At 52.3% G+C, this 14,622-nt stretch overlaps 1 protein-coding gene across 2 annotated transcripts in view; it reads left to right on the forward strand.

The window, feature by feature from the left end:
• Window positions 1-14,622, forward strand: part of ice2 (interactor of little elongator complex ELL subunit 2) — a 143,589-nt gene that overhangs the window by 17,505 nt on the left and 111,462 nt on the right. For both annotated transcript variants that reach the window (XM_085972086.1, XM_085972085.1), the window contains exons 5-7: window positions 9,715-9,849; window positions 12,129-12,245; window positions 13,223-13,382. In XM_085972086.1, the coding sequence (XP_085828212.1) occupies window positions 9,715-9,849; window positions 12,129-12,245; window positions 13,223-13,382 (412 nt within the window). The remainder of the gene's footprint in view (window positions 1-9,714; window positions 9,850-12,128; window positions 12,246-13,222; window positions 13,383-14,622) is intronic.

The following is a 14,622-nucleotide window of genomic DNA, read 5'->3' on the forward strand; positions in this document are numbered from 1 at the left end:
CACTGCCGGAGGGGCAGTACTGAGGGAGTGCTGCACTGTCGGAGGTGCAGTACTGAGGGAGCACTGCACTGTCGGAGGGGCAGTACTGAGGGAGCGCTGCACTGTCGGAGAGGCAGTACTGAGGGAGCGCTGCACTGTCGGAGAGGCAGTACTGAGGGAGCGCTGCACTGTTGGAGGGGCAGTACTGAGGGAGGGCTGCACTGTTGCAGGGGCAGTACTGAGGGAGGGCTGCACTGTCGGAGGGGCAGTACTGAGGGAGCGCTGCACTGTCGGAGGGGCAGTACTGAGGGAGCGCTGCACTGCCGGAGGGGCAGTACTGAGGGAGCGCTGCACTGCCGGAGGGGCAGTACTGAGGGAGCGCTGCACTGCCGGAGGTGCAGTACTGAGGGAGCGCTGCACTGTCGGAGGGGCAGTACTGAGGGAGCGCTGCACTGTCGGAGGGGCAGTACTGAGGGAGCGCGGCACTGTCGGAGGGGCAGTACTGAGGGAGCGCTGCTCTGTCGGAGGGGCAATACTGAGGGAGCGCTGCACTGTCGGAGGGGCAGTACTGAGGGAGCGCTGCACTGTCGGGAGGGGCAGTACTGAGGGAGCACTGCTCTGTCGGAGGGGCAGTACTGAGGGAGTGCTGCACTGTCGGAGGGGCAGTACTGAGGGAGCGCTGCACTGTCGGGAGGGGCAGTACAGGAAACTCTTTATTATCCGGCATCAACGGGACCGGCGTGGTGCTGGTTTATCAAAAAGTCCGGATTACAGAGAGGTATAGTTAAAAGGTACGAGAGCTCCGTACACAGCAACAAATCCAGGCTTCCCTGTTGCTTAGCAACATGTGCAGGAACTCCGGCCACAGACCAAGCGTCCCTGTTGCTTAGCAACAAGTGAACAAACCCCAATTACACAGCCACAGATCCAGGAACTGCCACTAATATGAAGTAAAACTTACCTGAACCTACTCCTGAATTTTGCCGGTTAACAGAGATTTCCGGTTATTTAGGTGCCGCTAAATCGAGAGTTTCCTGTACTGAGGGAGGGCTGCATTGTTGGAGAGGCAGTACTGAGGGAGCGCTACACTGTCGGAGGTGCTGTCTTTCGGATGAGACATTGAATCGACGTCTACCCTCTCAGATGAATGTAAAAGATCCCAGGACACTATTCGGAGAAGCCGGAAGTTCTCCTGGTGACCTGACCGATATTCCGCCATTAACCAGCACCTAAAACATATTGGTGATTCATTCATTTCCTGTTTGTGGGACCTTGCTGTGCATAAATTGGCTGCTGCATTTGCCCACATAACAACAATGACTACACCAGACATAATTCACTCAGGGAGATGGTTCAGCTAAGTTAGTGAAGCCCGTGTTCAGACCAGAGGGCAGCAGGGAGCTGAGTTGAAGAATGGGATGCTGCTCCTGATATTTGGACATGGTTTAGGAGCAAATGTGGAGAGGACGGACTGGGACTGTGAGGAACAGTTAAACTGGCAAGACAAAGTTTGCTCAGGGTCACAGATGCGGACAGAACAACAATACGGTCACCTGATCCACATTCGATGTCCCCACTGCCAGGACCACACCTTGGGCTGTGAATACTGGAGTAATGACGTGGAATTTGCTTTTTGACATGGACCGAGTGTTTGGGACCTTGGACAGTGGCGTTCAGGGAGTGAATGGAGCCCATCCTCCTGCTCCCGATCCCAGGATCCGATCCTCCTACTCCCGATCCCGTGATCCCATTCTCCTGCTCCTGATCCCGGGATCCCATTCTCCCGATCCCGGGATCCGATCCTCCTACTCCCGATCGAGGGATCCCATTCTCCTGATCCCAGAATTCGATCCTCCTACTCCCGATCCCGGGATCCCATTCTCCTGATCCCTGGATCCTATTCTCCTGCTCCCGATCCCAGGATCCCATTCTCCTGATCCCAGGATCCGATCCTCCTGCTCCTGATCCCGGGATCCCATTCTCCTGATCCCAGGATCCCATCCTCCTGCTCCCGATCCCAGGATCCGATCCTCCTGCTCCCGATCCCGGGATTCCATTCTCCCGATCCCGGGATCCCATCCTCCTGCTCCCGATCCCGGGATCCCATCCTCCTGCTCCCGATCCCAGGATTCCATTCTCCTGATCCTGGGATCCTTTCCTCCTCCCGATCCTGCTCCCAGGATCCCGCCCTCCCGCTTCCGATCTCCGCATGGTCCTCCTGCTGTCGATCCTGTAAAGTCCTCCCCGCTCCCCCGGAACGCCCCTCCGCTCGCCCGGAACGTCCCTCCGCTCCTGATCACAGGTGGTGGTGGTGCGGGTATGTTAGCTGCTGGGGAATGGTGTTTGTTTCTGAGTGCTGGGCATTAATGGTTATAATGGAAGCGGGCCCTGCCTGTGTCTCAGCTCATTCACGCACCAACACCGTGATTGATAAATATACTCGCTGAAGGTTGAAGCGGCAGAGAATTTAAATTGAAACCTCATCAATCAAAGGGCACCGAGCAGTGAGGGAGCCTCGATGCCAATCACTGGGCCCCAATAACCCCGCCTGTCCCCGGGGTTAGGAGCAGTGCTGGCCCACGCTGTCCGACAGTCGAGGGGGGGTGCCACGGGCAGTGTTGCCAACTCTGGACGTGTTCCTGGAGGCTTCATCAGATAACCCCACTCAACCTTCATTCTCCTCCAATACTTTTATTTATAACTAATGAACAACGCACGTTTTTTTTTTAACGCGCCGATGATTTTTTTCCTCCCTGGGATTGCTCACAGCGGTGTGTCCTGGTGATGAATCTCTCATTCGTGGAGACTCCAGGGCAATCCTGAAGGGTTGGGAGCCCTAGGCCAGGAGGACCGGCGGTGCAGGGACCCTGACTGGGAGCCCCGTTACTCACTGTAGAAGGAGCATGGGGCAAGGGCAGCGACAGAGTTCAGTCGTGAGGAGGGGAAGCAGAGCCGAAAAGAAATAACAAAATGTAAAAATGTTAACCATATTAAAATACAAAAGCAAAATACTGTGGATGCTGGAAATTTGAAATGGAAACAGAAAATGCTGGAGATACTCAGCAGGTCAGGCAGCACCTGTGGAGAGAGAAACAGAGTTAACGTTTCAGGTCTGTGACCCTTCGTCAGAACTGGAAAAAGTTAGAGATGGAACAGATTTTAAGCAAGTGTAGGGGCAGGGAAAGGGGGGGAGGAAAGAACAAATGGGGAAGGTCTGTGATGGAAACATAGAAACATAGAAGATAGGAGCAGGAGTAGGCCATTCGGCCCCTCGAGCCCGTTCCGCCATTCAATGAGATCATGGCTGATCATCCAAATTCAGTACCCTGTTCCTGCCTTCTCCCCATATCCCTTGATCCCTTTAGCCTTAAGAAATATACCCAACTCCTTCTTGAATATATTTAATGAATTGGCCTCAACTGCCTTCTGTGGTAGAGAATTCCACAGGTTCACCACTCTCTGGGTGAAGAAATTCCTCCTCATCTCAGTCCTAAATGGTTTACCCCTTATCCTTGGACTGTGACCCCTGGTTCTGGACTCCCCGGCCATCGGGAACATCCTTCCTGCATCTAGTCTGTCTAGTCCTGTTAGAATGTTATAAGTTTCAATGAGATCCCCTCTCATTCTTCTAAACTCCAGCGAGTATAAGCCCAATCGACCCAATCTCTCCTTGATGCGCCATTAGTTACTCAAAAGACTGAGGTTGAGCGAGTAACAATCAGGCTTTTATTAACTAAAGAATGAAGGTCTTGTCTCGAGTGGTCGACCCGTCCAGAATACTAAGGGACTGGGAGGTAGTCACTTACATACCTGGAATAGTGGGAGGAGTCAGCCGAGGCATGTCCAGACCTGTACCTAGTGGAATACACATACACATACAGACAGGTATAACAGTGGTTTACCACATTCACCCCTTGTTTAAAAATGAGTCCGGCGGGGTGAAGTGTATTTAAAAGTTCGTGTATTGGAGTCTCTCCGGAGGTCTTGTCTGCCGCTGTGATCGACGTGGCGACGGCAGGGGTGGTGGAGCTTCCGGCGTCACGTCCCGTGTAGGCTGGGGCCCTGGAGTGTAGTCCTCGTGGGTGACGGTCCAAGGCGAGCCGGCTGCTGGGGTTGGATATCGGGTCGTGGGGGGGGGGGTGGTAATGGGTAGTGGGTTACAGCGGTCCCCGAGGGTGCGAGGTCTCGTATGGAGACTGTGTCGTAGTGGGTTACAGCGGTCCCCGAGGGTGCGAGGTCTCGTATGGAGACTGTGTCCTGCCGCCCGTCCGGGTACGCAATGTAAGCGTACTGGGGGTTGGCGTGGAGGAGGTCGACCCTCTCGGCCAGGGGGTCCGTTTTATTGGCCCTCACGTGTCTTCTCAGTAGTACCGGCCCTGGGGACGTCAGCCATGGCGGTAACGATGTCCCCGATGTGGACTTCCTTGGGAAGACAAACATTTTCTCGTGAGGGGTGGCATTGGTGGCAGTGCAGAGCAGTGACCGAATCGAGTGGAGCGCATCGGGGAGCACCTCCTGCCGGCGGGAGGTCGGAAGGCCCCTAGACTTTAAGGCTAGTAGGGCGGCCTTCCAAACTGTTGCATTCTCTCTTTCCACCTGTCCGTTCCCCCGGGGGTTGTAACTGGTGGTCCTGCTTGTGGCTATACCCCTAGCGAGCAGGTACTGGCGGAGCTCGTCGCTCATAAACGATGAGCCCCGGTCGCTATGGATATAGCTGGGGAAACCGAACAGGGTGAAGAGGCTGTTCAGAGATTTAATGACCGTGGCACTGGTCATGTCCGGGCAGGGGATAGCGAACGGGAACTGGGAGTACTCGTCAATGATGTTGAGGAAGTACACATTGCGGTCGGAGGAGGGGAGAGGCCCTTTGAAATCGACGCTCAGGCGTTCGAAAGGGCGAGTGGCTTTTATCAGGTGGGCTCTGTCTGGTCTGTAAAAGTGCGGTTTGCACTCAGCGCAGACCTGGCAGTTCTTGGTCATGGTCCTGACCTCCTCGATGGAGTAAGGCAGGTTGCGGGCCTTGATGAAGTGGAAGAACCTGGTGACCCCCGGGTGGCAGAGGTCATTGTGGAGGGCCCTCAGCCTATCGATCTGCGCGCTGGCGCAGGTGCCACGCGATAGGGCATCTGGGGGTTCATTGAGCTTCCCAGGCTGGTACAAGATCTCGTAATTGTAGGTGGAAAGTTTGATTCTCCACCTCAAGATCTTGTCATTTTTGATTTTGCCCCTCTGCTTGTTGTTGAACATAAAAGCAACTGAACGCTGGTCAGTGAGCAGGGTAAATCGTTTTCCGGCCAGGTAGTGCCTCCAATGACGCACAGCCTCCACGATAGCCTGGGCCTCCTTCTCGACCGCGGAGTGTCTGGCCTCTGGGCCCTGGAGGGTTCGTGAGAAGAATGCCACAGGTCTCCCCGCCTGATTAAGGGTGGCGGCCAGAGCGAAGTCGGACGCATCGCTTTCCACCTGGAAGGGGATGGATTCGTCCACTGCGTGCATGGTGGCTTTGGCAATGTCTTCCTTGATACGGTGGAAGGCTAAGCGGGCCTCTGCCGTCACGGGAAAAGAGGTGGACTTGATCAGCGGACGGGCTTTGTCTGCATAGTAGGGGACCCACTGAGCGTAGTAGGAAAAAAACCCTAGGCACCTCTTCAGAGCTTTTAGGCAGTGGGGCAGTGGGAGTTCCATAAGGGGACGCATCCGGTCCGGGTCGGGACCGATGACCCCGTGTTCCACAACACAGCCAAGGATGGCGAGGCGGTCTGTGCGGAATATGCATTTCTCCTTGTTATATGTCAGGTTCAGGAGTTGGGCGGTGCGGAGGAATTTCTCGAGGTTTGCGTCATGGTCCTGCAAGTCATGGCCGCAGATGGTCACATTATCTAGGTAAGGGAAAGTGGCCTGCAGCTCGTTTTGATCGACCATCCGGTCCATCTCCCTTTGGAAGACGGAGACCCCGTTGGTAACGCCGAAGGGAACCCTAAGGAAATGATAGAGGCGGCCGTTTGCCTCAAAGGCAGTATACTGGCGGTCTTCAGGGCTGATGGGGAGCTGGTGGTACGCTGATTTCAGGTCAATGGTCGAAAAGACGCGGTACTGCGCGATCTGGTTGACCATGTCAGCTATGCGGGGGAGTGGGTAGGCGTCCAGCAGGGTGTAGCAGTTTATTGTTTGGCTGTAGTCGATGACCAGGCGTTGTTTCTCGCCGGTCTTAACGACCACAACCTGGGCTCGCCAGGGGCTGGAGCTGCCCTCAATAATCCCCTCCTTCAGGAGCCCGGTTTTGATGAAAACCCTGTCCCCGGCACTGTATCGCCTGCTCTTTGTGGCGATGGGCTTACAGTCGGGGGTGAGGTTAGCAAACAGTGGGGGGGGTGGGACTCTGAGTGTGGAGAGGTTGCATCTGGTGCGCGGCGGGCAATTTGGAGGCTGCTGGCTGCGGACTGAGAGTGGGGGGAGGGGGCCACCGTACGCCATCGTAACGCTTTTGAGGTGGCACTGGAAATCCAACCCCAGTAGAACGGCAGCGCAGAGGTCGGGCAGGACCAGGAGTTTAAAATTATTGAACACAGTCCCGTCTACTACTAGTGTCACCACGCAGTAGCCGCCAATGTCCGCTCACTGGGACTCGGAGGCCATAGAAATCCGCTGGTGCGCAGGCAGGACTGGGAGAGAGCAACGCCGCACCGTGTCGGGGTGGATGAAGCTCTCTGTGCTCCCGGAGTCAAAAAGGCAGTTTAATGCATGGCCGTTTACCTTAACGTCCATTTTGGACCGAACTAGCTGGTGCGGTCTCATTTGGTCCAGCGTCACAGAGGCCAGCGTAGGGGTCGGTGTGTCGCTGCGAGTATCAGATGGGGGGGGGTTGGCGGTCTGCTGCGTCCCGGCTGGTGTCCAAGATGGCGGCGTCCATGATTCCCATGTGGCTGGAGTCGTCCAAGATGGCTGCTGCTGCGGTGGTTTGCACATGGCTGGGGAGGCCCAAGATGGCGGCCCGCACGGCCCACACGCGGCGCTGTTGGGGGCCCAAGATGGCGGCTCGCACGGCCCACACGCGGCGCTGCTGGCGTTCGGGGTGGCTTTGGCCTTGCAGACGCTGGCGTAGTGTCCCTTTTTCCCGCAGCCCGAGCAGGTCGCATTCTTCGCCGGGCAGCGCGCTCTGGGGTGTTTGGCCTGGCCACAGAAGTAGCATTTCTGGCCTTGGGATACTGCTGTCTGGCTTTGGGACACTGCTGCGGTAGTTGGGCCGTTGTTGGGCTGTGGCTGGGGTGGCACGTTGCTATGGGGCTGTCCTACCGTGTCCCAGGTTGTCGTTCCCCGCGGCGTCCACGGTGCAGAGGAGTAGGCATCCATGCCCCGGAAGGCTGCATCCAGCGTTAGTGCGATGTCGGAGGCTTTGTCAAGGGTGAGGTCACTCTGCTCCAGCAGTCGCTGTCGGGTGTAGTTGGACCTGTGGCCCGCTACGAAGGCATCCCAGATCAGTTCCTCCGTGTACTTAGTGGGCGTTACCGCCTTACACCCACAGGCCCGGCCAAGCACGGACAGTGCTTGGAGGTATTCCTCAGTCGATTCCCCAGGTTGTTGGTTGCGACTCCCCAGAAGGTGCCTAGCGTATACTTCGTTCACAGGGCGCGTGTACTGGGTCTTGAGGAGCTGGAGGGCGGCTGTGTACGAGGTCGCGTCCCGGATGACTGAGTACACTCGGTGGTTCACCTTGGAGATCAGGACAGACAGTTTGTTCGCATCCGTTACGACCGCAGTGGAGGCAGTCAGGAATGTCTCGAAGCACATGAGCCAGTGAGCAAACTTGGTGGAAGCGTCCGCTTCCCGACTGTCCAGGTCCAGGCATGCTGGTGTGAGGATCTTCTCCATTATAAAAAATTTAGTTAATAAAATTGATGCGCCATCAATTACTCAAAAGACTGAGGTTGAGCGAGTAACAACCAGGCTTTTATTAACTAAAGAATGAAGGTCTAGTCTCGAGTGGTCGACCCGTCCAGAATACTAAGGGACTGGGAGGTAGTCACTTATATACCTGGAATAGTGGGAGGAGTCAGCCGAGGCATGTCCAGACCTGTACCTAGTGGAATACACATACACATACAGACAGGTATAACAGTGGTTTACCACACTCCTCATACGTCATTCCTGCCATCCCAGGTATCAGCCTGGTGAATCTTCGCTGCACTCCTTCCATGGAAAGAACGTCCTTCCTCAGATAAGGTGATCCGGTGAAAGGCAGGGGAAATTAAATGACAAAAGGGGTGATGGTGCAAAGCAAAAGGAGATGGTAATGGGACAAGTACAGAAACAAAAGATGGGCCTCGAAGAGATGTAAATGGCACTGGCAGAATCATCAGCAACAGCTGTCCGAAAAACTGGGAGCAGTGGTTATGATGTGAAATTGTTGAACTCAGTGTTGAGTCTGGGAGGCTGTCAAGTGCCTAATCGAAAGATGGGGTTCTGTTCCTCGAGCTTACGTTGAGCATCATTGGCACAGTGTAGGAGACAGAGGTCAGAGTGGGACGGAGAATTAAAATGGCAAGCGACCGGCAGCTCGGGGTCATGCTTACAGACTGAACGGAGGTGTTCAGCAAAGTGATCACCCAATCGGCGTTTGGTCTTCCCAGTGTAGAGCAGACCGCAGAGAAAACCCCAGGAGGAAAAATCCCAATGTTGTTGTGGAGCTCCTGGACTTCACCCAGTGGCCAGAGGCTGAAATAACACGCAGAATGATAGGCCCCGATCGCGACAGGGCCAGGTTTGGTAAGCGGGAGTTTCGGACGGGACACCCAGGTCCGGATTTCCCCGCATGCTGCGGAGTTTTAATTGCGCAGTGTGCGTCTCTTTTCTTTGCCATGATCCCTGCCTGGAAGTCAGCCTGATTGGCAGGCCGCAGGAACAGGTAGGGAGCCTGCAACTGCTCCTGGGAGCGTGAGGGGGGATCAGACCCTGACCCCCAGTGAGATCTTTGTATGGGGTAGGGTCCGATCCAAGGGAGGAAGCTTCATTGGAACAGTGAAAGAGGCTGAGGTCAGAGTGGGAGTGGGTTGGAGAATTAAAATGACAAGCGACCGGAGGCCAGGGGGGTGGTGGGGGGAGCCTCCCGGCCCACAAGCAATGCTGTAAAGGCAGTTACTTTCTCCCCGAAGCTGTCCTCGCCTCCCTTCAGCTGCCGGGTTTCCCGAGGCCTGGGAAACCCAGCCGGCCAGGGCTAAACCGGCAAAGCAGGTTAAATCTGAGGCTCCCGGCCTCATTAAAATATATAAGTTGCCAACCCGCCTCCTGGTAAACGTCTTTTGCACCTTCTGCAAGACCTTGACATCCTTCTCAAAGTGCGGTGCCCAGAATTGGACGCAATACACCGGCTGAGGCCTAACCAATGATTTATAAAGGTTTAGCATGACTTCCTTGTTTTTATGTTCAGTGCCCCTATTAACAAAGCCAAGCATCTCACACGTTATGTGATGGGAAGAGCTGTGACACCTTTAACATTGAAAACACAAATCACCGCGCCACCCACAGGTATTGCAAACAAATGTGAGCACTTTAATAATCGGAGGTTAACAGGAGTTTTCAATGGAATGGACTGAATTTTTATCCAGATGGTGTATATCTGCGTGCGTGTGTCTGTAAATGTGCCTTTGTGTGTGTGAGTAGACTTGTATCGTGGTGTTCAGTGCACACTTTGATTTGAGCCCAGTATAACTAACACTGGTCCATACGCTTTCATTACAGGAAGTTTTGGGAGCATGGAATGAAAGTGTGAAGAAATATCCCGAACTTTACACCATCAATGAAATGACGAGCATCATGGGAGGGAAATTCATCCCAGATCTCGCCCTGCGACTGGAAAAGAAGCTTCTGTGCATGGTAATTGAATATGCCAAGCATCCGGTTGTGTTCAGTGCCCTGCACTTGTTCAGCTGTGCTTCTGTCATCAGTTCCAGCACTGGGGACCAATGTTCCCTGTAATTTATTTTGTGTGCGCGGCCCACTCAAATTTCCGCGCGTGTGTGTTTGTTTCCATTGAGATACCAGCAAGCGGCCTGTGCGGGGGCTTCAGACAGCTGTGCGGCTGAACGGGAACATTGCTGGGGACTCTCTCTATAGAGGTTGAAAAACAAATTTCTCAATTAAATTCTTGCAATCCGCACAGAAAGAGGCAATCAGCCCACCGGACTTGTGCCAGCTCTTCAGTTGAAGCTGGGCTAATCTAATTGCGTTTTGTGATGAAGCCCCTCCTGTAAACAGACCTCCCGCCCCCACGGTCTCGAGTGCCAGTGTACTGACCTCTGGTTCTACCTGCACTCTTGGTTGAGAGGCTAGCAAGGCAGCATTAATTGTCCATCCCTTCTTGCCTAGAGCAGGTGGAGGTTGGGCTCTGGGCCATCATGGCTTGTTCGGCTACTTCAGCCCTGCATTAAGAGTCAAGAACATAGTGTTAAATAGGATTAAAATCACCCCCTTAGTTCCATATACCCTCAGAAGTCTTTCTAGTGAGTTATATTTGCCTGTCGGTGCACATAACTTTCCAATGCTTTGCCGGAAAACCTTCCCAAACAGTTTTCACTTTTCTAGTGACTGAAGCTCCTTAAACTACTTGCACTGGTGACTAAACGAGGGGTATTTATATCAAGCGAGGACCAGCTTTGGTCTCCCTACCTAAGGAAGGATGTACTTGCCATAGAGGGAGCGCAACTGAGGGGGCTCGACAGGGTAGATGCAGAGAGGATGTTTCCCCTCGTGGGGGAATCTAGAACTAGGGGGCATAGTTTCAGAATAAGGGGGAACCCTTTTAAATCGGAAATGAGGAGGAATTTCTTCTCGCAGAGGGTCGTGAATCTTTGGAATTCTCTTCCCCAGAGAGCTGTGGAGGCGGAGTCAGTGAATATATTTAAGGTGGAGATAGACAGATTTTTGAACGATAAGGGAGTCGAGGGTTATGGGAAGCGGGCAGGGAAGTGAAGTTGAGGCCAAGATCAGATCAGCCGTGATCTTATTGAATGGCGGAGCAGGCTCGAGGGGCCGAATGACCGACTCCTGCTCCTACGTCTTATGTTCTTATGTTCACCAGACTGATTCCTGGGATGAGGGGGATCTCATTGAAACGTATAAACTTCTTAAAGGGCTTGACAGGGTAGATGATGGTGAGGATGTTTCCCCTGGCTGGAGAGCCTAAAACACTGGGTCACTCTCAGGGTAAGGGGTCGGGCATTTAGGACTGAGATGAGCAGAAATTTCTTCACTCAAGGGGTTGTGAATCTTTGGAATTCTCTACCTCAGAGAGCTGTGGAGGCTCAGTCGTTGAGTACATTCAAGACTGAGATCGATAGAGTTTTGGATTCTAGAGGAATCAAGGGATGTGGGATCGGACGGGAAAGTGGAGTTGCAGTCAAAGTTCAGCCATGATCTTATTGAATGGCGGAGCAGGCTCGAATGGCCTACTGCTCCTAATTCTTAGTTCTTATGATTTGGACAATTCAATTGATGAGTTGAAGGAAAGGCGGGTGGAATTTAAATGGATTACTGTAAAGTGCGAGGAGATGGGCGAGCAGGTAGTGGAGACAGGAGCATTCGTTCTCCAAAAAAAGCCAGGAAATTCCCAAATTGTTAATCTACTTCCATTGCGGGTAAGATTGTAAACTCCGTAATGTGGGATGAATGTTTCGAGAGGTGCGGTCTGATTGGGTGGATTTGTAACTGGCAGGTTGTGCTTTGCTAATTTAGTTGAGTTTAGGAAGCGGCAGCGTACAGGTAAAGGGAATGGTGTGTTTGGATTTGATAAGATGCCACATAACCGAATGGTTGGGGAACGTTCAGCCACGTTGTATTCAAGAAAATGGAGCTGTGCGGATAGAGAGCTGGGAATTGGCAAAAGAACCAGAGGCGATGTGAGGCGACATTTTTTACCCAGCGAGTTGTTGTGACCTGGAATGCACTGGCTGACGGCGGTGGAAGCAGATGCTACGAGTTAAAACTCTGGTCCTGTATACTTTCAGAAAGAATTGTTTGCTATAATTCAACAACGGAAATTTCCTGGATAGAATTTCTATAAAGTTTCCACCTTTTTGTCAGCGTTGAAAGTGGATATTAATGAAAAGTGCTTCTTGACTCGGCTTTCTGACTCTCTGCCTCTCTTCTCTTTTCAGGGCAGGTCTCTATATCTGCGGGTACCGACCCCTGTCTCCTCAAACCAGCTAACCACAGACTATAAAACCATCGTTGCATTTACTCCCCCTGCAGTGAGGGCGTCTGCCTTTCAGTCCGTAAGTCTCCTACACCGAGAGAATGCGCTTTTAGCATTCGGCAGCGCGCGAGGAACTCCACCGAATGGGTCGGGAATTTTAACTATTATTTAGATGCTTGGTGATCGGTCCTGGTGTTGCACAGGGAGACGAGAGCCGGTGTCCTCTTCAGCTGAAGCAGGGTTAGAGGGCGGGGGTTATTGGCTCAGAGCACAGGTATAATTCAGTCACCATTTTAAAGTCATCCAATCTCTCCTTATTTTGATGTCGTACTTCGATTTTATATTATTTATGGTTAAACAAGAAATCTGACAGAAATTTGGGTACCGGAGCAGAGTTTGTCGGGGAGGAGGAGTTTCTCTGCAGTATAAGCTGAGGTGAGAGGCAACACTCCCCAGTCCAGTCTGCAACTTGCCAAGTTACAAACCATCCCCAGGGGTAGGGTGGCAATATCCTGTGCCAAGTAGGAATTTATAATGGGAAAAAGTGGGCACGAGAACGTGACCAGTGGTGAGGGTTTGTAGACGGGGAGTTTGGACAGACACCCGGTTACGGTTCACTTGTGAAGAGAACGACAGTGCAACTTGTTACACGCCTTTGAACAATTGTTAGCTGAATTGTAACTGAAAGCTCTTTATCGTTCACTATTTATGTAGAATGAAAACTTTCAAGTTGTATCGTAGAATTGCTGGTTAAAATTCTCAAACGATTGTTCCTGTTCCTCCAACCCTCCGAGACCTCTGCGCTCCTCCAATTCTGGCCTCTTGCACATTCCTGATTTTAATCGCTCCACCGTTGGTGGCCATGCCTTCAGCTGCCGAGGCCCTAAGCTCTGGAATTCCTTCTCTGCCTCTCTCTCCTCCTTTAAGACGCTCCTTAAAACCTACCTCTTTGACCGAGCTTCTGGCCATCTGTCCTAATATCTCCTTATGTGACTTGGTGTCAAATTTTGTCTGCTAACAGTCCTGTGAAACGCCTTGGGACGTTTTTGTTTTCAGGAAATTAGCAGTGATGTGAATGCGGAGAAGCTGAGTGTGAAGTACGGAGTGAAGGTGTCTCTGACCAGCCAGGCCTTGTTTGCTCTGTTGAATAACTGCGGACCAAACTATACGCAGCCCTGGGAGGTTCCTGTACACGTGAAAACCATCTGTGGCGAAGGTAATCCTTTTAATAGTTCATAATTGGACTATGATTCTATAAATGCATGTTCATTCTTGTTATGTTTGTTATTTTTTAGCAGAGGCGATTGGGTAATATTCAGGTACATTAGTTGCTGGTGATGGAAGATTGTTGTCTGGTTCTGTAGCCACGCATTGGCTGTTAAACGTTAGGCCACAAGGAAATTAAACCGGGTGAGCAAAGCACACTGGTAATTGTTCTCGAATTCCTTGCGCGCCTTTAGTGTGTGTTTGATGACGATGTGTCTGCGTTTGCCCCTCACTGTCTGGCACTCTGAGTATTCCTGAAGTTGGGATAGATAACCTTTGTATATTAACGTGCTGCATGTTTAGGGTGTACCGCAGGGTACTAGATTAGAGGAATTGCAAGGGAATTGTTGCCTCGTAGAAGGAGTGGCGGCAGTGAACGGACAGGTATTGCATAAGAATTAGGAGTAGGCCATACGGCCCCTTCGACCTCAACTCCACTTTCCCACCCGATCCCCATATTCCTCGATTCCACCAGAGTCCAAAAATCTATCAGTCTCAGTCTTGAATATACGCAGTGACTCAGCATCCACAGCCCTTTGGGGTAGAGAATTCCAAAATTTGCAATCCTCATCTCAGAATCTTATGTTTCAAAAGTAGGGAAGTCTTGCTACAACTGTACAGGGCGCTGGTGAGACCACACCTGGAGTACTGCGTGCAGTTTTAGTCTCCTTATTTAAGGAGGGATATTATTGCATTGGAGGCAGTTCAGCGAAGGTTCACTCGGTTACTTCCTGAAGAAAGGTTGAGCAGGTTGGGCCTATACTCATTGGAGTTTAGAAGAATGAGAGGGGATCTTATTGAAACATGTAAGATTCTGAGGGGGCTTGGCGGGGTAGATGTAGGGAGGATGTTTCCCCTCGTGGGGGAATCTAGAACGAGGGGGAATATTTTCAGGATAAGGGGTCTCCCATTTAAAACAGAGATGAGGAATGTTTTCTCTCGTGTGGGTTGTGAATCTTTGAATTCTCTACTCCTGTGGAGGCGGAGTCAGTGAATATATTCAAGGCGGAGTAGACATATGTTTGAGCTACAGGGGAGTCAAGGGTTATGGGGAGCAGGCGGGAAAGTGGAGTTGAGGTCGATGATCAGCCATGATCTTATTGAATGGTGGGGCAGGCTCGAGGGGCCGAATGGCCGACTCGTGCTCCTATTTCTTGTGTTCTGATGTTCTTAATTAAATCACCTTTCAT

The sequence above is a fragment of the Somniosus microcephalus genome, chromosome 32 (genome assembly GCF_052327205.1).
Source record: "Somniosus microcephalus isolate GS21.2 chromosome 32, FLI_Smic_1.0, whole genome shotgun sequence".
Taxonomy (NCBI): domain Eukaryota; kingdom Metazoa; phylum Chordata; class Chondrichthyes; order Squaliformes; family Somniosidae; genus Somniosus; species Somniosus microcephalus.